Genomic DNA, 22,656 nt, shown 5'->3' with positions numbered 1-22,656 from the left:
TCCTCTCTGTATGGGGTACAGTGGGCTGAAAGGGTGAAGGGGGCAAGCATTAATTAATTAATTAATTAATTCAGTGTTAGTAGGAGCTAGAGCAATAAGAGAAGTTATACTAGAAGACTGGAGGGTTGCCAATGCAACACTTCTGTTCAAAAAGGGAGAAAGGGACAGACCAGGCTACTATAGACCAGTCAGCCTAACATCGCTGGTGGGTAAACTTCTAAAGGCTGTAATATGGAATAAAATTAATACTCAGCTAGAAAGACATGGGTTAATTAAGGACCACTTTTTCTAGAAAAGGGAAGACTGGGAGTTGACCTGATCGAGATCTTTAAAATTATGAATGGGTTTGATGCGGTAGATGTGGAGAAGCTGTTTCCACTTGTGGGGGAGTCTGAAACTAGGGGTCATAAGTACAAGAGAGTCACTAATAAATCCAACAGGGAATTCAGGAGAAACTTCTTTACCCAGAGAGTGGTTTGGATGTGGAACTCGCTGTCACAGGGAGCAGTTGAGGCGAACAGCAGAGATACATTTAAGGGGAAGCTAGATACGTACATGGGGGAGGAAGCAATAGAAGGATATGCCGATAGGGTGAGGTATATAAGGTGGGTGGAGGCTTGTGTGGAGCATGAACACTGGCATAGGTGAGGCCGAATGGCCTGTTTCTGTGCTGTAAATTCTATGTAATTCTTTGTAAGTAACTAGCATAGATTTGTAAAAGGCAAGTGGGTAGCTCTTTCAGAGAGCTGGCACAGGCACAATAGACTGAATGGTCTTCTGTATTGTAAAATTCTATGATTTTCACCAGGAGCAGGTAGGGAGCTCTTCATTAGCTGATACCTGAAACACCTCCTCTGGGACCGCCTCCATCCATTCCTCTGTGACTTGGATTTGTTGATATGAATTAAACAAGACTTCAATGGTCTTGGGAGAACCAGCACAACTTCTCAACACCTAGAAAGGAAACAATGTCCTGAAAGTGATTTGTGAAACTTTAAACCCACAGATTCATCTATTTGTTGTCTCAATTCAGACATTGTTATTCACACCTTTCTGACCTGTGGAATTTAGGGGACTGTGCTATATTAAGGAGCTCTTTTTTCCTCCCCTCCTCTCCGAAAGATGCTTCATCAGACTGGGCTCCATGGCAATGGCCACACTTCATTCCTTGCCCAGGCAGTTATTCTTCATGTGTGAAGCGAGGCAGTGAGTATTGGCCGACTATTTTACTATGGAAAATAACATGACTGAGTCTGACCAGTGGTGCCCTGGCTCAGTGAGTAGCACTCTCGCTTCTGAGTCAAAAGGTTGATGGTTCAAATTCCATTCTAAGAGACGGGCACATAACAAGTGAGAGTTTAACCACCCCCCTATGACATTCAATGGCATTACATTGCCGAATCCCCGACCATCAATAACTTGGGGGTCACCATTGACCAGAAACTTAACTGGACCAGCCACATAAATACTGTGGCAACAAGAGCAGGTCAGAGGCTAGGTATTCTGCAGCGAGTGTCTCACATCCTGACTCTCCAAAGCCTTTCCACCATCTACAAGGCACAAATAAGGAGTGTGATGGAATACTCTCCACTTGCCTGGATGAGTGCAGCTCCAACAACACTCAAGAAGCTCGACACCATCCAGGACAAAGCAACCTGCTTGATTGGCACCCCATAAACCACCTTAAACATTCACTCCCTCCACCACCGGCGTACCGTGGCTGCAGTGTGTACCATCTACAAGATGCACTGCAGCAACTCACCAAGGCTTCTTCGGCAGGGGAGTTCTCCCTGGTGTTCTGGCCAATATTTATCCCTCAACCAACATCACCAAAACAGATTGTCTGGTCATTATCACATTGGTGTTTGTGGGACCTTGCTGTGTGCAAATTGACTGCCACATTTCCTACATTTCAACAGTGACTACACTTCAAAAGTATTTCATTGTCTGTAAAGTGCTTGGGGCCATCCTGAGGTCCGAGAAGGTGCTATAGAATTGCAAGCCTTTCTTTCTTTTATTATCCACAGATGGTCCAATTAGGATTCTAATCATTTTTTAATGTGTAGTCACGGAATTAGTAATGGCTTATCACTTGGGGGTGGGCGTGTGGGGGGAGGGGGTTGTTGCTGAGTTGGCTGATCTTAGTCGAAGCACCAGTTGGGGTTCTACAGTAGCCTCAATGTCCCATGCTAGGGAGAAGAAAAGGAGGCCAGGATTACTGCTCCTGATCGCTACCCATATTCTAGTCTAGAGCTAGTACAAGGTTCTGGTCTTCCTTGGTGAGCTATTGCACCAATCCTCAACTGGTTACTTTAGTTCGGACAAGGTGTCCGGACAAATTCTGCACTGTGGGGTTTCTGTGATTCTGTGAAGGTCTCTTAAGAGAGGCTTTCAGATGAGTACTGTCATCCTCCCATGATCAGTTGAGGCTTACTATCTCGGAGGCTCACATATGAATAATGGCCACTGGTGCGATGTGTGGTGGGCTGCTGGCGACCTCAGCATGAATCAGTGCATTTGGGAGTAATGGAAAGAAGATTGTGAAGCAGAACAAAACCTGAACACCACAGGCACTTAAATGCAGACCTTGCCAAGTAGATTGGCGATAACTGGGCCGGGGTACCTGGCTGGTTTGTGCAAAGTAAAATTTGAAACACAGACAAAAGTCGAAAAGCGAAAAATGTTTTGATTAATCTACAAAGCAAGATAGTAGAGACAAATGTACTGCTGCCCGTATCTAACTTGCACCAAGTCCCGTTCACATATCCCCCCTGTGCTCCTTTATTGGCTCCTGGTCTGGTAGTGCCTCAATTTTAAAATTCTCATCCTGGTTTCCAAATCCCTCTGTGGTCTCGCCCCTCCCTATCTCTGTAACCTTCTCCAGCTCCACAACCCTCCTATTCTGGCCTCTTGCGTATCCCCAATTTTAATCACTCCACCATTGGCGGCCGTGCCTTCAGGTGCCGAGGACCTAAGCTCGGGAATTCCCTCCCTAAACCTCTCCACCGCTTTACCTCTCTTTTTGTTTTATAATGCTCCTGTGAAGCACCTTGGGAAGTTTTACTCGGTTAAAGGCACTATATAAATGTAAGTTATTGTGGTGAAGATGCCATGATGGGACAGTTAATGAGAGAGGCATTTGATGGACCAAATGGTCTTTCCTCATCCTAATTTAAATTGCCATATCATAGCCACCCATCTCTGAGTAGGCCCCATTGCATCTGCTTCTGTTGTACATGGCAAAAACCATTACCTTGAGAAAGGCCTCTGGCCACACCCTGCGGGACCCGTGGTTGAGTAAGGTTTGCACGGTGCATTGAGGGTTATGCTCTTCCTTAAAAGGCGCAGTCTGTATCACATTGGCCAGGGGAGAGGACCCGTTGTAGTCAATGGCATTGACGTCCGCTCTGTGCTTTAGAAGCAGCTGGACCAGCTGGAGGCTGGCGTTCCTGGAAGCCTTGTGTAGTGGACTCCGTTCCTCGTTGTCTACAGTGTTCACGTTGGCGCCATGTGTAATCAGAACCTTGCACACTTGGGTATAGTCCTCCTGGCTCTCCAGTCTCCATGCACTGGCACAGGCGCTGCTCAGCGGTGACACCCAGTGGACATTCATGATGTCCACAGTGGCCCCGTATCTTAGATAGAGGTGGACATGATTGTGAAGGCCCCGTTTGGCCACCACATGCAAGGGGCTCTCCTGATCCTCTTCGGTCAACTGGTTGACATCTGCACGATACTTCAGCAGCAGTTTAGCACACCTAGATGGCGGGAAGGAAACCGGGAATGGATTACCCTCCTGCTTAATTATGAAACTCTGCAATTCCCTACCTAAACTTCTCTGCCTCTTTCTCCTTCTTTAAGGTGCTCATTAAAACCTACCTCTTTGACCAATCTTTTGGTCACCTGTCCTAATATCTCCTTATGCGGCTCGGTGTCAAATTTTGTCTGCTAACACTCCTGTGAAGCGCCGCGGGATGTTTCACTACATTAAAGGCGCTGTATAACTGCAAGTGGTTACTGTTTATGTTGTACCTAGATTGCGCACGTATTAACTACAAGCTTGGCATGTGCTCCCATTGCTCTGCTTATTCAGGCAGGTCCAATTTCGAAATTTGAACCTCTGGATGATTAACGGAGGTTTAAGGACTCTGCTTTCACCTCTGGGACTTGTGGTTCAAATCCAGCCTGGATTGGAGCGATGAAAATCTCCTCTGTCTGTTGTGTTGGTGTTAATGTCCGATGTGAAATGAGTTTGTGCAATCTTGGCCAGTGGGTATCAGGTGATGACACAAAGCTTCCCCTAGAGGGAGCCTTTCTCTGCTTCTAAGGTGAGAGGCTGGGTTAGCTTCCTCCCTGCTTAGGCTTGCTAACTCTGATTGGATGTATTCCGGGAGGTTTCATCACATGACCTCCTGCCTCCAACAGCCCGCCCCCATGCTCCCACCATCAGCCACCCGATACGTCCATCATCATGGTGCATCGCCTTCCCACGACAAATGGAACGCGAGCAGACACGTATACCCAATTGGATGATTCTTGACTGTCAGTCATAAGAACATAAGAAATAGGAGCAGGAGTAGGCCAATCGGCCCCTCGAGCCTGCTCCACCATTCAATAAGATCATGGCTGATCTGATCCTAACCGCCAATCTACTATCACAGAACTATCTCCTGAATCTAACAGAATTAGACACATGAAATAGGAGCAGGATCAGGCTACATGGCCCCTGGGCCCGCTCTGCTACCCACAGGGCCATGACCGGTCCGAACCTAGACTCATGTCCAAATTCCTGCCCGCTCCCCGTAACCCTTAATTCCCTTTACTTCTAGGAAACTGCCTATTTCTGTTTTAAATTTATGTAATGATGTAGCTTCTGCAGCTTTTTGGGGCAGCATATTCCATGGACCTACCACCCTCTGAGTGAAGTAGTTCCTCCTCATCTCAGTTTTGAAAGAGCAGCCCCTTATTCTAAGACTATGCCCCCTAGTTCTAGTTTCACCAATCATCAGGAACATCCTCCCCGCATCCACCCGATCCAACCCCTTCACAATCTTATATGTTTCAATAAGATCGCCTCTCATTCTTCTGAACTCCAATGAGTAGAGTCCCAATCTACTCAACCTCTCCTCATATGTCCATCCCCTCATCCCCGGGATTAACCGAGTGAACCTTCTTTGCACTGACTCGAGAGCAAGTATGTCTTTTCTTAAGTATGGACACCAAAACTGTATGCAGTATTCCAGGTGCGGTCTCACCAATACCATGTACAACTGAAGCAATACCTCCCTATTTTTATATTCTATCCCCCTAGCAATGAAAGCCAACATTCCATTGGCCTTCTTAATAACTTGCTGCATCTGCATACTAACCTTTTGAGTTTCGTGCACCAGGACCCCCAGATCCTTTTGTACTTCAGTACTTTCCAGTTTCTTGCCATTAAGATAATAATTTGCTCTACGATTTTTCCTGCCAAAGTGCATAACCTCACACTTTCCAGTATTGTATTCCATCTGCCAAATCTCTGCCCATTTACTTAGCCTGTCTATGTCCCCTTGCAGGTTTTTTATGTCCTCCTCACTCACTACTTTCCCTCCCATCTTAGTATCATCTGCAAACTTTGATATGTTACACTCGGTCCCCTCCTCCAAATCGTTAATATAGATTGTAAAGAGTTGGGGACCCAGCACTGACCCCTGCGTAACACCACTAGTTACTGATTGCCAGTCTGAGAATGAACCATTTATCCCAACTCTCTGCCTTCTGTTAGATAGCCAATCCTCTATCCATGCCAGAATATTACCCCCAATCCCGTGATTTTTTATCTTAAGCAATAATCTTTTGTGTGGCACCTTGTCAAATGCCTTTTGGAAGTCTAAATATACTACGTCCATTGGTTCCCCTTTATCCACCCTATATGTTACTTCCTCAAAGAACTCCAGCAAATTTGTCAAACATGACTTCCCCTTCATAAAACCATGCTGACTTTGTCCTATTAAATTATGATTATCCAAATGTCCTGTTACTGTCTCCTTAATAATGGACTCCAAAATTTTACCTACCACAGATGTTAGTCTAACCGGTCTATAGTTTCCAGCCTTCTGTCTACTGCCCTTTTTAAATAAGGGTGTTACATTAGCAGTTTTCCAGTCTGCTGGGGCCTTTGCTGAGTCCAGGGAGTTTTGGAAAATTATTACCAATGCATCCACAATCCCTACCGCCACTTCCCTCAAGACGCTAGCATGTAAGCCATCAGGTCCAGGTGATTTATCCGCCTTGAGTCCCATTATTTTACCGAGTACCACTTCCTTAGTGATTTTGATCGTGTTTAGCTCCTCCCGCCCATAGCCCCCTGTTTGTCCAGTGTTGGGATATTCTTAGTGTCCTCTACTATAAAGACTGATACAAAATACTCATTCAGTGTTTTTGCCATCTCCATATTTCCCACCATTAATTTCGCGGTCTCATCCTCTAAGGGACCAACATTTACTTTAGCCACCCTTTTTCTTTTTATATAACTATAAAAACTCTTACTATCTGTTTTTATATTTTTTGCTAATTTACTTTCATAATCTATCTTCCCTTTCTTAATCAATCCTTTTGTTATTTTTTGCTGTCTTTTAAAGTTTTCCCAATCCTCTATCCTCCCACTAGATTTGGCTACCTTATATGCCCTTGTTTTTAGTCGAATACTATCCTTAATTTCTTTACTTAGCCACGGATGGCTGTCTTTTCTTTTACACCCTTTTCTTTTCAGTGGAATATATTTTTTTGGAAGTTGTAAAATAACTCCTTAAATGTACACCACTGATCATGTATCGTGTTACCCTTTAATCTATTTTCCCAATCCACTCTACTCAATTCCGCTCTCATACCTTCATAGTCTCCTTTATTCAAGCTTAGCACGCTTGTTTGAGATCCAACCTTCTCACCCTCTAATTGAATATGGAATTCAACCATGTTATAGTCACTCATTCCAAGGGGATCCTTTACTAGGACATTTTTAATTAATCCTGGCTCGTTACACAGGACCAGATCTAAGGTTGCTTGTCCCCTGGTCGGTTCAGTTACATCCCTAATACACTCAATGAACTCATCCTCAAGGCAGCCCTGCCCAGTTTGATTTGTCCAATTAATATGATAGTTAAAATCCCCCATAATTATAGATGTTCCCTTATTACAAGCCTCAACTATTTCCTGATTGATACTCCGTCCAACCGAGTTGCAACTGTTCGGAGGCCTATAGACTACGCCCACTAGTGTTTTTTTTCCCCTTATTATTCCTTACCTCCACCCAAACTGTTTCATTATCCTGATCTTTTGACCCAATATCATTTCTCTGTATTACAGTGATTCCTTCCTTTATTAACATAGCCACCCCACCGCCCCTTCCTTCCTGCCTGTCCTTCCTGATCGTTAAATAACCTGGTATGTTTAATTCCCAGGCATTGTCACCTTGCAGCCATGTTTCTGTAATGGCCACAAGATCATACCCATACGTAGTTATTTGTGCCATTAACTCGTCTATTTTGTTACGAATGCTACGTGCATTCAGATAGAGAACTTTCAAATATGTTTTGTGACACTTAGTTCCTGCTTTTGCCCTTTTTATTACTTTACCTTTTACTCCATACCTTCTGCCCCTTCCTGACACACTCTGCTTTTTAATTTACCCACTGCTACCTAAGTCTATGACCTTCTCTGTTGTTATTTTTATTATTTGCTCTCTAGGAACCTCCCCCCCACTAGTTAGTTTAAAGCCCTCTCTACAGCCCTAGTTATATGATCCGCCAGGACTCTAGACCCAGCGCTGGCCAAGTGAAGCCCGTCCCAACGGAACAGCTCCCTCCTGCCCCAGTATTGGTGCCAGTGTCCCAGGAAGCAAAACACATTTCTCCCACACCAGTCTTTGAGCCTGTCAAACTGTCATTTTTTCCCCACCATCTCCAATATTTATAAAACTCAATATTTTTATACCGGAGGGGGTCAGAGATCAGGGACAGAGATCAGGGCATTGGGGAGAGATTAGAGGGGGGGGGGTCGGAGACCGGGAGGTGAGGGTTGGGGAAAGATTGGAGCAGGGTTGGACATCTGGGACAGAAATGGGGCTCGGGGAGAGATGGGAGAAGTGGCAAAATGTATAAATGCAGAGATTAGACAAGCGTGTAGCAAAGGCAGAGTATAGACTCTGGAACAGTTCCCATGAATTGGAGGGTAGCTAACGTAACCCCACTATTTAAAAAAGGTGGTAGAGAGAAAATGGGGAATTATGGACCGATAAGCCTGACATCGGTAGTGGGGAAAATGCTAGAGTCCATTATAAAAGATGTAATAGCAGAGCACTTGGAAAACAGTGACAACATCGGACAAAGTCAACATGGATTTACAAAAGGTAAATCATGCTTGACTAATCTACTGGAATTTTTTGAAGATGTAAAAAAAACAGGGTACTGAATTTGGATGATCAGCCATGATCTCATTAAATGGTGGAGCAGGCTCGAGGGGCTGAATGGCCTACTCCTGCTCCTATCTTCTATGTTTCTATGTTTCTATGTTTTAATGAGGGATTTTAACTTTCATATAGATTGGGAAAAGCAGACTAGCTCATGTCAGAAAGGTAGTGAATTTCTTGAGTGTGTCCGGGATAGTTTTCTGCAACAATATGACCTGGAACCAACAAGGGGGCAGGCCATATCAGATTTAATAATGAGTAATGAGCCAGATTTAGTTAACATCCTAATGGTGTGTCAACATTTGTCTAACAGCGATCATAACATAATCGAGTTCAACGTAATGTTTGAAAGTAAGAAACACAAAACAGCTACTAAGATTCTAGATTTAGGTAAGGCCGACTTCAATGGGATGAGTCAGAGACTGTCCACAGTAATCTGGGCAAATCTGTCAATGGGTAAAACGACAGAAGATCAATGGAAGGTGTTCAAAAAAGAACTCAAGGGGATACAGAACCAGTTTATACCCCAAGGGGCAAAAGCTCCATTTGCCAAAAAAAAACAGATGTTGATGACAAAATAGGTAAGGGACAACACAAAACTAAAAGAAAAAGCATACAAAAATGCAAAAAATAGCATATATCCTGGCAACTGGTAGAGATACAAAGAACAACAAAAGGTGACAAAACAGATAGTAAGAGCTACAAAAAGGGAGTATGAAAAGAAACTTGCAAGGGATATCAAAATTAAGGCAATTTTTTTTTACAATTATATTAGGAAAAAGAGAGTAGTCAGGAGAAATGTTGGCCCCTTGTAAACTGATTACGGTCATATTGTAAATATAAATAAGGAAATGGTGGATATGTTGAATAATTACATTGTGTCAGTATTTACAGTCGAGGAAGAGGATACCATCCCAAGGAAACTAATACTGAATCAGGGACAGTGACTCACCAAAATTAACATAAGTGAAATAACAGTAATGAAGAAAATAATGGCACTAAAGAGTGACAAATCCCCAGGACCAGATGGTTTCCATCCCAGGGTTTTAAAGGAAGTAGGTGAGCACATTGCAACTGCCCTAACTATAATCTTCCAAAGTTCTTTTGATTCAGGAACCATTCCATTAGATTGGAAAATTGCATATCACTGCACAATTTAAGAAAGGTGAGAGGGAAACCAAGGAATTATAGACCACTTAGCCTAACATCTGTTGTCAGGAAATTACTCAAGTCTATAATTAAGAATAGAGTGACGGAACATATTGGAAAATTTTCAGCTGATCAGAGAGAGCCAGCATGGATTTGTGAAAGGGAGGGCATGCCTGATGAACCTGATTAAATTTTTTGAAGAGGAGACTAAAGAAGTGGACAGGGGAATGTCTATGGATGTTATTTATATGGACTTCTAGAAGGCATTTGATAAAATTCCTCATAAGAGACTGTTAGCTAAAGTTAAAGCTCATGGAATTGAAGGCAAATTATTGACCTGGTTAGGAAATTGGCAGGAGACAGAGAGTAGGGATAATGAGCAGGTACTCTAATTGGCAGGATGTGACTAGTGGTGTCCCACAGGGATCTGTGTTGGGGCCTCAACTATTCACAGTATTTATTAATGACTTAGATGATGGGATAGAGAGCAATGTAGGCAGTGTAGATGTAAACATAAAATTACAAAGAGAAATTAATCGATGAAGTGAATGGGCAAAACTGTGGCAAATGGATTTCAATGTAGGCAAAAGTGAGGTCATCCACTTTGGACCTAAAACGGATAGAACAGGGTACTTTCTAAATGGTAAAAAGCTAGAAACAGTGGCGGTCCAAAGAGACTTAGGGGTACATATACATAGATCATTAAAATGTAATGGACAGATACAGAAAATAATCAAAAAGGCTAATGGAATGCTGGCCATTATATCTAGAGGACTAGAGTACAAGGGGGTTGAAGTTATGCTGCAGCTATACAAAACCCTGGTTAGACCACACCTGGAGTACTTTGTTCAGTTCTGGGCACCACACCTTAGGAAGGATATATTGGCCTTGGAGGGTGTGCAGCATAAATTTACCAGAATGATACCCGGACTTCAAGTGTTAAGTTATGAGGAGAGATTACACAAACTAGGGTTGTATTCCTTGGAGTTTAGAAGGTTAAGGGGTGATCTGATCGAAGTTTTTAAGATATTAAGGGGAACTGATAGGGTAGAGAGAGAGAGAGAAACTATTTCCGCTTGTTGGGGAGTCTAGGATGAAGGGATATAGCCTAAAAATTAGAGCCAGGCCTTTCAGGAGTGAAATTAGGAAACACTTCTACACACAAAGGGTGGTAGAAGTTTGGGACTCTCTTCCGCAAACGGCAGTTGATGCTGGGTCAATTATTAATTTTAAATCTGAGATTGATAGATTTTTGTTAACCAAAGATATTAAGGGATATGGGCCAAAGGCGGGTATATGGAGTTAGATCACAGATCAGCCATGATCTCATTGAATGGCAGAGCAGGCTCAAGGGCTAAATGGCCTACTCCTGTTCCTATGTTCCGATGATCCTTAAAAGGTTTCAATGGCCAACCCGCCTCCTGAGAGCAGGTTTCATCACCCTCCTCATGTCCCATCTCCGTTAAAACCGAAGTGGGCAGGTTTGAGGAGGGTTGGGTTCCTGTTTCAGATTTTTAACATTTTAACTTTCCACCTGACCCAAGCCCACCCGTTTTTAGGGTTGTAATTACCCACTAGGATTCTATATCAGTGCCCCCTACTGCAGCAGGGAAATATTGCCATTTCACAAAGCAGGGAGAATGGGATTGCCAGTTCATGCTGAATTACAGAGATTCTTTGTGCTGTGGACATATTTTTACTAGGAACTGGGTTGGGACTGACCCAGACAGGCCCTTATACCCAGGTCCCACAGGTGAAAGAACAGTGCACTAACTCACTTCACCATCCAATCCCCAGTGAATTTGTGTCTCAATATTGAATTTTTCAATAATTATTCTTCCATTTTGCTATAAGTTTTGTTGAAGTACATCCTTCTCAGACATACAATGTACACAGTTCCCTACATTACAGCAGTGACTACACTTCAAAAAGTACTTCATTGGCTGTAAAGTGCTTTGGGACGTCCGGTGGTCGTGAAAGGTGCTATATAAATGCAAGTCTTTCTTTCTAGTTGTAATTATGGAAGTGATTAAGATTATCTCCAGAGACTTGAGCATAAAATCTAGGCTGACACTCCCAGTGCAGTGCTGAGGGAGTGCTGCAGTGTCGGAAGTGCCGTCTTCCAGATGAGACGTTAAACCGAGGCCTCCTCAGGCCTCTCATGTAAAAGATCCCATGGCACTTTTTTGAAGAAGAGCAGGGCAGTTCTCCCTGGTGTCCTGGCCAATATTTATCCTTTAACCAACATCACTTAAAAAAAAAACCAAATTATCTGGTCATTATCTCCTTGATGTTTGTGGGATCTTGCTGTGCGCAGATTGGTTGCCGCGTTTCCTACATTACAACAGTGGCTACACTTCAAAATTACTTCATTGGCTGTAAAGTGCTTTGGGACATCCTCAGATTGCGAAAGGCGCTGTATAAATGCAAGTCTTTCTTTCTTTTAACACATTATCTGTCACCATATTGCAATACGGCAATGCTCCGAGCTCTGACCAATGCCACTCACCGAAAGGACTGCGCGGTAATGCAGAGGTGCAGGGGGGTCAGTCCCTCCTCTGTCCGCAGCCTGGGGTTTGCCCCATGTTTGAGCAGCAGTTCCGTGCAGTCCACGTGCGCGTTCTCGCAGGCCAGGTGTAGCGCGCTCTTGGTTCCTGGAATAAGATTGGCCTTAGCTCTGCGTTGGAGCAGGTACTGCAGGCAATCGGTGTAACCGTGACTCGCAGCAATGCACAGAGGGCTGGTCAGCTCTCGCTTGTACTCCAGAGACCAGAGACCTGCAGCGTAACGAGAAACGGAGAATGTCAATGCCCATATGAATGAAGGGCTATCAACTCTACATCACCCTGGTGTGATATCTCTGCCTTCACTTAGTGTGATTCATCATGCCAAGATAGGGTCTCACCAGTTCCATCACTCCTGGTGTATTTTTCTATTCCCCTCTCATGCTGTGGTTCCACAGCTGTTGAGCACCCTCTAGTGACTCACCCAAGTGTCTCCATATATGAGTTTAGACAATGAGTGTCAGCTGGTTGAATGATTTGTGAGGGCCATTGTGGTCAACCCAGATCATGTCTCAATTTTAAAATTCTCATCCTTGTGTTCAAATCCCTCCGAGGCCTCGCCCCTCCCTATCTCTGTAACCTCCTCCAGCCCTACAACCCTCCCAGATCTCTGCGCTCCTCCAAACTAGAATGAAACTTATTCTAGTGCCACCAGTTCTGTCCTAGCTAACTCAACACAGACTGGGGATCGGTCCTGGGAGTGTGCAATTGTACTGGTCATCAGTCACACACCCCAATCTGCCATCCATCCCCTCGAGCCATTCAATTAGATCGTGGCTGATCTGCGTCTTAACGCCATCTACCCGCCTTGGTCCTGGAAATCTTAATACCCTGACCCAACAAAAATCTATCAATCTCAGTTTTGACATTTACAATTGAACCCCAGCCTCAACAGCTTTTTGGGGGTAGAGAGACTCAGCTTTTCCACTACCCTTGGTGTATAAACCAACAGTTACTGGTTTCACTACTGCAAGCTTTAAGCTACCTCGATATTCCATCATAAAGTTTATGCATTAACAGCCTGCAGTTCCTATCTACCACCACACTTGACTCAGTGAGTTTTGTGAATGGGAGGATCTGCCGTTTTGCTCATAAAAAATGAGGTAGTGAGCAGTACTGGTAATTAAACACACCAGGATTAGTGTAAGCGTCTGCCTCAAATAATCCTCCAGCTCGTTATCATGAACACTTTTTAATTATTATGATATACAGCCCTAGGGCACTTGCCAATTTTAAGTAAATTAATTATGGTATAATTTAACACTACAATAGGCTCTTTGCTGTACGGGAAAGTGTGTTGTGTGAGATGTGGTAGACAGTTGTATTTTTACAATGGGAGATGGAAACAATTCATATTATCAGCATTTACCTGGTATATCAAAGAGAGACAATGATACGGCCAATGCAATGCTTTTCTTGTTTTGGCAATTTCTCCTCTTCTAAACCCCTTTCCTTCTCTAGCCCTACAACCCACCGAGATCTCTGCGTTGCTCCAATTCTGGCCTCTTGTGCATCCCCTTCTTTCCTTGCCCCACCATTGGGGGCAGTTCCTTAAGCTGTCTAGGCCCTAAGCTCTGGAATTCCCTCCCTAAACCTCTCTGCCTCTCTACCTCTCTCTCCTCCTTTAAGAACCTCCTTAAGACCTACCTCTTTGATCAAGCTTTTGGTCACCTGTCCTAATATCCCTTTTCATGGCTCAGTGTCAAATTTTGTTTGATAATTACTCCTGTGAAGCACCTTGGGACATTTTACCATGTTACACTATATAAATACATGTTGTTGTTCTTGTCGTAAATGCAAGATACCCAGCAAACGTGAAGAGATTCTGAGATACGTAAATTGGGAGTCGGTTGAAACTGAGATTTTGCTTTGGGATTTTGTTTGATTGATGAAAGTAGAACTTCCGTTTGACAAAGTTGATGTATGAATTCTTAGCAAGCTTGGACTGCACTTGTGTGTGCGCTGTTTTTACATGGACTTTTAATCTCTGGATTATTACCTGAGCCACGAGCGAATTTGGCTAGGACAAATAAAATTAGAGAGTTAAATGCGTGGCTCAAAGACTGGTGTGGGAGAAATGGGTTTTGCTTCCTGGGACACTGGCACCAGTACTGGGGCAGGAGGGAGCTGTTCCATTGGGACGGGCTTCACTTGACCAGTGCTGGGACTAGAGTCCTGGCGGATCATATAACTAGGGCTGTAGAGAGGGCTTTAAACTAACTAGTGGGGGGGAGGTTCCTAGAGAGCAAATAATAAAAATGACAACAGAGAAGGTCATAGACTTAGGTAGCAGTGGGGAAATTAAAAACCAGAGCGTGTCAGGAAGGGGCAGAAGGTATGGAGTAAAAGGTAAAGTAATAAAAAGGGCAAAAGCAGGAACTAAGTGTCACAAAACATCTTTGAAAGTTCTCTATCTGAATGCACGTAGCATTCGTAACAAAATAGACAAGTTAATGACACAAATAACTACATATGGGTATGATCTTGTGGCCACTACAGAAACATGGCTGCAGGGTGACAATGCCTGGGAATTAAACATACCAGGTTATTTAACGATCAGGAAGGACAGGCAGGAAGGAAGGGGAGGTGGGGTGGCTATGTTAATAAAGGAAGGAATCACTGTAATACAGAGAAATGATATTGGGTCAAAAGATCAGGATAATGAAACAGTTTGGGTGGAGGTAAGGAATAATAAGGGGAAAAAAACACTAGTGGACGTAATCTATAGGCCTCCGAACAGTGGCAACTCTGTTGGACGGAGTATCAATCAGGAAATAGTTGAGGCTTGTAATAAGGGAACATCTATAATTATGGGGGATTTTAACTATCATATTAATTGGACAAATCAAATTGGGCAGGGCTGCCTTGAGGATGAGTTCATTGAGTGTATTAGGGATGGGTTTCTTGAGCAGTATGTAACTGAACCGACCAGGGGACAAGCAACCTTAGATCTGGTCCTGTGTAACGAGCCAGGATTAATTAAAAATGTCCTAGTAAAGGATCCCCTTGGAATGAGTGACCATAACATGGTTGAATTCCATATTCAATTAGAGGGTGAGAAGGTTGGATCTCAAACAAGCGTGCTAAGCTTGAATAAAGGAGACTATGAAGGTATGAGAGCGGAATTGAGTAGAGTGGATTGGGAAAATAGATTAAAGGGTAAGACGATACATGATCAGTGGTGTACATTTAAGGAGTTATTTTACAAATTCCAAAAAAAAAATATTCCACTGAGAAGAAAAGGGTGTAAAAGAAAAGACAGCCATCCGTGGCTAAGTAAAGAAATTAAGAATAGTATTCGACTAAAAACAAGGGCATATAAGGTAGTCAAATCTAGTGGGAGGATAGAGGATTGGGAAAACTTTAAAAGACAGCAAAAAATAACAAAAAGATTGATTAAGAAAGGGAAGATAGATTATGAAAGTAAATTAGCAAAAAATATAAAAACAGATAGTAAGAGTTTTTATAGTTATATAAAAAGAAAAAGGGTGGCTAAAGTAAATGTTGGTCCCTTAGAGGATGAGACCGGGAAATTAATGGTGGGAAATATGGAGATGGCAAAAACACTGAATGAATATTTTATATCAGTCTTTACAGTAGAAGACACTAAGAATATCCCAACACTGGACAAACGGGGGGGCTAAAGGGGGGGAGGAGCTAAACACGATCAAAATCACTAAGGAAGTGGTACTCGGTAAAATAATGGGACTCAAGGCGAATAAATCACCTGGACCTGATGGCTTACATTCTAGGGTCTTGAGGGAAGTGACGGTAGGGATTGTGGATGCATTGGTAATAATTTTCCAAAACTCCCTGGACTCGGCAAAGGTCCCGGCAGACTGGAAAACTGCTAATGTAACACCCTTATTTAAAAAGGGCAGTAGACAGAAGGCTGGAAACTATAGACCGGTTAGCCTAACATCTGTGGTAGGTAAAATTTTGGAGTCCATTATTAAGGAGACAGTAACAGGACATTTGGATAATCATAATTTAATAGGACAAAGTCAGCATGGTTTTATGAAGGGGAAGTCATGTTTGACAAATTTGCTGGAGTTCTTTGAGGAAGTAACATACAGGGTGGATAAAGGGGAACCAGTGGACGTAGTGTATTTAGACTTCCAAAAGGCATTTGACAAGGTGCCACACAAAAGATTATTGCTTAAGATAAAAAATCACAGGATTGGGGGTAATATTCTGGCATGGATAGAGGGTTGGCTATCTAACAGAAGGCAGAGAGTTGGGATAAATGGTTCATTCTCAGACTGGCAATCAGTAACTAGTGGTGTTCCGCAGGGGTCAGTGCTGGGTCCCCAACTCTTTACAATCTATATTAACGATTTGGAGGAGGGGACCGAGTGTAACATATCAAAGTTTGCAGATGATACTAAGATGGGAGGGAAAGTAGTGAGTGAGGAGGACATAAAAAACCTGCAAGGGGACATAGACAGGCTAAGTAAGTGGGCAGAGATTTGGCAGATGGAATACAATACTGGAAAGTGTGAGGTTATGCACTTTGGCAGGAAAAATCGTAGAGCAAATTATTATCTTAATGGCAAGAAACTGGAAAGTACTGAAGTACAAAAGGATCTGGGGGTCCTGGTGCACGAAACTCAAAAGGTTAGTATGCAGGTGCAGCAAGTGATTAAGAAGGCCAATGGAATGTTGGCTTTCATTGCTAGGGGGATAGAATATAAAAATAGGGAGGTATTGCTTCAGTTGTACAAGGTATTGGTGAGACCGCACCTGGAATACTGCGTACAGTTTTGGTGTCCATACTTAAGAAAGGACATACTTGCTCTCGAGTCAGTACAAAGAAGGTTCACTCGGTTAATCCCGGGGATGAGGGGATGGACATATGAGGAGAGGTTGAGTAGATTGGGACTCTACTCATTGGAGTTCAGAAGAATGAGAGGCGATCTTATTGAAACATATAAGATTGTGAAGGGGTTGGATCGGGTGGATGCGGGGAGGATGTTCCTGATGATGGGTGAAACTAGAACTAGGGGGCATAGTCTTAGAATAAGGGGCTGCTCTTTCAAAACTGAGATGAGGAGGAACTACTTCACTCAGAGGGTGGTAGGTCCATGGAATATGCTGCCCCAAAAAGCTGTAGAAGCTACATCATTACATAAATTTAAAACAGAAATAGACAGTTTCCTAGAAGTAAAAGGAATTAAGGGTTATGGGGAGCGGGCAGGAATTTGGACATGAGTCTAGGTTCGGATCGGTCATGGCCCTGTGGGTAGCGGAGCGGGCCCAGGGGCCGTGTAGCCTGATCCTGCTCCTATTTCGTGTGTCTAATTCTGTTAGATTCAGGAGATGGTTCTGTGATAGTGGATTGGCGGTTAGGATCAGATCAGCCATGATCTTATTGAATGGCGGAGCAGGCTCGAGGGGCCGATCGGCCTACTCCTGCTCCTATTTCTTATGTTTTTATGTTCTTATGTTTAAAACAAAAAGATTAATGCCTGTGTAAAAATAGGAATGTAGCTGGAGTGGATCAGAAGTTCTAGCCCATTGTGCTTTCCACCGTGACTTCAGCGTGATTCCCCTCGGAATAGGATCTTGTCTGGATCAGGAGTAGGCCGTGGGCTTCAGCCTACCTCAGTTGCTGATCTTAGCCAGGGTTAAGGTGGGGCTGAGTGGAAGTGACCATGGAAACTTGACTTTCAAAAGCCAGTAAAGTGTAGGAGGGAAGGAAAGAAAGAACTTGCATTTCTATAGCGCCTTTCACGACCTCAGGACGTCCCAACGCGCTTTACAGCCAATTAAGTACTTTTGAAGTGTAGTCACTGTTGTGATGTAGGAAACGCGACAGTCAATTTACATCAATTAATATTCCTGATAAAATGGGATAATCACAAAATGGCAATGAATTAGGGACTAAGCCCAGTGATGTATATAATAGTATTGTAACACAGCCCTGGACATAATTGATAATAATTGTAAGTTTGTCAGACTAAGGATCTGATTTTGAGTGCCACTCCTTTGTGTCCCATTTGCAGCTGATCTGCATTTTAGTTCTTCCTAATCCCTGTGCATTGGCTGTGCTTTTACTGTTAACTCCATTGCACTCCTGCTGAATCAACATGCTGCGTGCTCCCTCTACAGTATTCGGATGGAACTTCAAAAGTATTAAGTCAGTGTCTGGAATCAGCATTGGCACTTTGCCGGTCCCCTCGCAGGTATCTTGAACCCCTGGGATACTCAGCCAGGAGACTGACGTTCTGTTCAGTGTTTTAGTTGTATGGTTACCATACATCAGTACAAAGAGAAAACCTGCAAACACGGGAAACCTGAAATAAAAACAGAAAATACCTGAAAATACAGCAGGCCTGAAAAGAGAACAAATGGGTTCGCATTTGGACAAAAGGGTCTGTATCTGGCTTTAATCTGTCTTTTCAGATGCTGAGTGGCCTACTGAGCGCAGTATATAAACATTTTGATTTCTGCATACAAATCATCTGCTGGTTCGAGTGATGTGTTGTTCTGAATATAAATACAAGTTGTTGTTGTTGAATGCAAACTCTGTTTAAAAGCCCTTTTGTTGTGTTACGGGGGGGTGCATTGCAGTTTTAAACACTTCAAATCATCATTGTTAAAAAATCAATGATACGGGTGGGGTGGGGAAATGGTCGAATGGATGAAAAGGTGTATTGGCTTTTTAACTCGCCGGAGGGTGTTTTAGCTTTGCCTCAGAACACACAAAACCCCAATGATATGCACATACCTCCTTAATTATTAAGATCCTGTTTCAGGGGTTAAAATGGAATTTATTAGGAAGGGGAATTGGCCTCTTTTGAACCTATACTTTAATGAAGGTGGCGCTTACCCAGACTCCTTAGCAAAAGTGATTTTTTTTTTATTTGCTCAGTTGTCGAGTAGTTTCACTCTTGTTGGACAGTGCAGACTAGCTCTGCTTTTATTTATCTAGTCAATGACTGGAATATAATGGAACCTGTCGTGAGGTGTGTTTTTTTTAAAATATGACAGTGTAAGCAGGGATAAATGTCCTGGCCAATATTTATCACTCAACCAACATCTCTAAAATAAGATTATCTGATCATTATCTCATTGTTGGCGCTTGCTGTGTGCAAAATTGCCTGCCGCGCTTCCTATACTACAACAGTGACTACAATTCAACAGTACTTCATTGGCTGCAACATGCTTTGGAATGTCCTGAAGTTGTGAAAGGCGCTATAGAAATGCAAGTCTTTCAAGTCTTTTTAGAATCATAGAATGGTTACAGAACGGAAGAAGGCCATTCGGCCTGTCGAGCCCGTGCTGGCTCTCTGCAGGAGCACTTCAGCTAGTCCCATTCCCCCACCCTTTCCCCGTAGCCCTGCAATTTTTTTTCCTTCAGGTACTTATCCAATTCCCTTTTGAAAGCCGTGATTGATCTACCTCCACCGCCCTTTCAGGCATTGCATTCTAGATCCTAACCACTCGCTGAGTAAAAAAGTTTTTCCTCATGTTGCCTTTGGTTCTTCTGCCAATCACCTTAAATCTGTGTCCTTTGGTTCTCGACCCTTCCGCCAATGGTCTTTGGACTATAGTGAGTACAGAAAAAAAGGATTTTTTTTTCTCCTTGGCCTGCCAAACAGTTCGATAGTAGTTCATTGCTGGATAGATATAACAGTATAGTCAGTGATCCCGTGCTCCCAGTAGGAGCAGAGCTCGGATGGAGTTGGGTCAGGCGTTGGGCTACCACACTGAAATGCTGATTCTCCTATGAATGCACTGCCCTCTGGGAGTCCAGGCTTGTTGAAGGTATCCTATAGGCTTTGGGAAGAGTGAGATTGCTGTTGACAAGTTAGCCCTTACTTTCTTGATGATCCTCACTCTTCTGCTGTTCATTTTGCAGCCATCTTCAACACCTTTGCAGAGTGTAGGATCAGATATAATTACCAAGGCAGGGAATTAACGCTTGTAACTGAAGAGAGAATGGCGACACCATAATTAAACTTTCTCGAAGGTTATTTACTTGGGGGGAATATTTTCATTATTTTCTCCAATTGATCCTAACTTTGATTTTAATGGCTCCCAATCAAAATGGAAGTGCTCTTGATTTAATAGTATCTGATTTTGTGTGATGCAAATGCAATAATGGAAGCTTTAGAAAAATTGCCAGCCACAGTGCATCTCCAAGGCCATTTCATACTTTGCAAGCATCTAATGAGCCACTAAACTAGAAGAAAAGATGGGAATGTGTTTGATCCAGTTATGTAATGAGCATACTGTACCATATTCACATTGATGGAATCATAGCCCTTCCTATTGAGTGGTGCCATAGGATTATTGGTAGGTACATGAATAGCAGTCAATAATTCCCATACCTTTAGAGGGTTACCAATGTCATAAATCTCTAGCTGTCTCTGCTCCTGCTGGTTACTGCTGAAGTATATGTACCTGTGTACATGGTAAAATAGGGCTTCAGTTATGTCCTTGATGCATCAGTGAATGACATAGTGACTGACTATGGTTATTCCCACCTTGCACCCTCCGTAAACTTGAGCTCATCCAAATCTCTGCTGCCCCTAACTCTAACCAGGTCCGGTTCACCCATCACCCCTGTGCTCGCTGACCTACATGGGCCCCGGTCCAGCAACCCCTCGATTTTAAAAGTCTCATTCTTGCTTTCAAAGCCTTCCATAGCCTCGTTCATTCCTATCTCTGTAACCTCCTCCAGCCCTACAACCAATGTTCCCTCTAAGCTGCGCGTGTGCGTGGCCGTGCAGTGATCTGCAAGGTACTGCGCAGGTTGCTCACAAGCTTCTTTATTTGAAATACCGCGCATGCGCAGAAATTTAAAGGGACCGCGCATTGAAAAAAATAGGCCGCACACAAAAAAGACAATTTAAAGGGAACATTGCTCATCACCCCTCTGAGATATCTGCGCTCCTCCAAATCTGGCCTCTTGCGTATTCCTGATTTTCTTTGTGCCACCATTGGCGGCCGAGCCTTCAGCTGCCCTAGGCCCTAAGCTCTGGAATACACCCTAAAACTCTCCACATCTCTACCGCTCTCTCCTCCTTTAAGGCACTCATTAAAACCTACCTCACCTGTCCTAATATCTCTATATGTGGCTTGCTGTCGAATTTTGTTGATAATAGCTCCTGTGAAGTACCTTGGGATGTTTTACTACGTTAAAGGCTTAAAGGTGCTATATAAATACAAGTTGTTGTTTGGGGTCATTACAAATTTGGGACTAACCGACCAGTGTAAAAGAAAATAAAGGTATATTTATGTATAAGTTTGCACTGTTAACGCTTAATGAAGAAAAAGTAGTACTGGAGTTACTTCATGTGACAGGATATTTTCACCATGGTTCCCCATTTCTTTATTTATTCAACATCCCGTAACATTGATCCCTGATTTTGTGTTTTCTAAGGATAAGTGTCCCTCCTGTCTTTATCCAAGAAGAGAAAGGTAGATCGGCAGTGCCACGCGTTGCAGGAGAATTGGAGAATTTCGTATTTCTTTGCAGACATGAATGGAAATCCTTGATTTGTAAGCACCAGGTAACTGTGGTGAAAGAATACATTACATAGGATTTACTGCACTGAAACAGGCCAGTTGGCCCAACTAGTCTATTCCGGGGTTTATGCTCCACTTGAGCATCCTCCCACCCCTCTTCATGTAACCCTACCAGTGTAACCTTCTATTTCTGTTTCCCTTATGTACTGATCTAGCTTCCCCTTAAGTGCATCTATGTTATTCACCTCAGTCACTCATTGTGGTAGTGAGTTCTGCATTCTAACTACTCTCTGGGTAAAGAAGTTTCTTCTGAATTTCTTATTGGCTTTATTAGTGACTATCTTATATTTATGACCCCTAGTTTGGAACTCCCACACAAGGGGAAACATCGTCTCTATGTTTGAAGACACAATCAAGCAAACCATGATGAGAAATACAATGGCCCAGAAATTCAGGTCGGGGGCTTCCCGCGGGTGCAAGCCCCCGACCTGCACTTACCTAGCGCGCCGGCTGTTGAGCTGTGGGCCCGTGTGGGATTCCGATCCTGGGCCTCCTCCAACTGCCGACGCGCAGTGCTTGCGTATCCCAGGGGCGCAGTTAGTTCGATGCGTCCCCTGGGATCACGTGGGCCATGGAGAGCCAATGGTAGCAGGGAATGCTTCATTCATAAGTTTGACAGGAAGAGCTGTCATACCTATAAATACTATAAGCCCCAAAACATCACTAAAACCTCAAATAATTTTTTTTTTAAATCACATTTTTAAAATAAACTATAAATTACATGAAATAACTATTTTAAACAATAATTTAAATTTTTGAAAAAAGTAACTACATTTTCTAACGGGGCTAAAAATAAACTTACCTTTCTTTAATGTATTTAAAAATAATAAACCTGTGGAAAAAATGTTTTAATTTTAATTAATTCACCACTTACCTTGTTAAAAGCAAGCCTTGCGCCTACTTTTTAAAAGTGTAACTGCTGGAGACTTACCCTCCCGGAAAAAGCTGGAAAAAAAA

General features: G+C 43.1%; 1 protein-coding gene across 5 annotated transcripts in view; it reads right to left on the bottom strand.

Moving 5' to 3' along the window:
- The window catches only part of asb18 (ankyrin repeat and SOCS box containing 18), an 80,445-nt gene that overhangs the window by 5,311 nt on the left and 52,478 nt on the right, over positions 1-22,656 (bottom strand). For 3 of the 5 annotated variants that reach the window (XM_085985561.1, XM_085985563.1, XM_085985564.1), the window contains exons 2-4: positions 12,108-12,375; positions 3,254-3,758; positions 841-954 (exon numbers count right to left, since the gene is read on the bottom strand). In XM_085985561.1, the coding sequence (XP_085841687.1) occupies positions 841-954; positions 3,254-3,758; positions 12,108-12,375 (887 nt within the window). Of the gene's footprint in view, positions 1-840; positions 955-1,058; positions 1,329-3,253; positions 3,759-12,107; positions 12,376-22,656 lie in introns of those variants that run through there. The other 2 variants (XR_015078117.1, XM_085985565.1) reach the window with 2 other exon arrangements.

This window comes from Somniosus microcephalus, chromosome 4 (assembly GCF_052327205.1).
Source record: "Somniosus microcephalus isolate GS21.2 chromosome 4, FLI_Smic_1.0, whole genome shotgun sequence".
Taxonomy (NCBI): Eukaryota; Metazoa; Chordata; class Chondrichthyes; order Squaliformes; family Somniosidae; genus Somniosus; species Somniosus microcephalus.
Note: the sequence above shows the minus strand (reverse complement) of the source record. Positions and strands in the feature narration are given on the sequence as shown.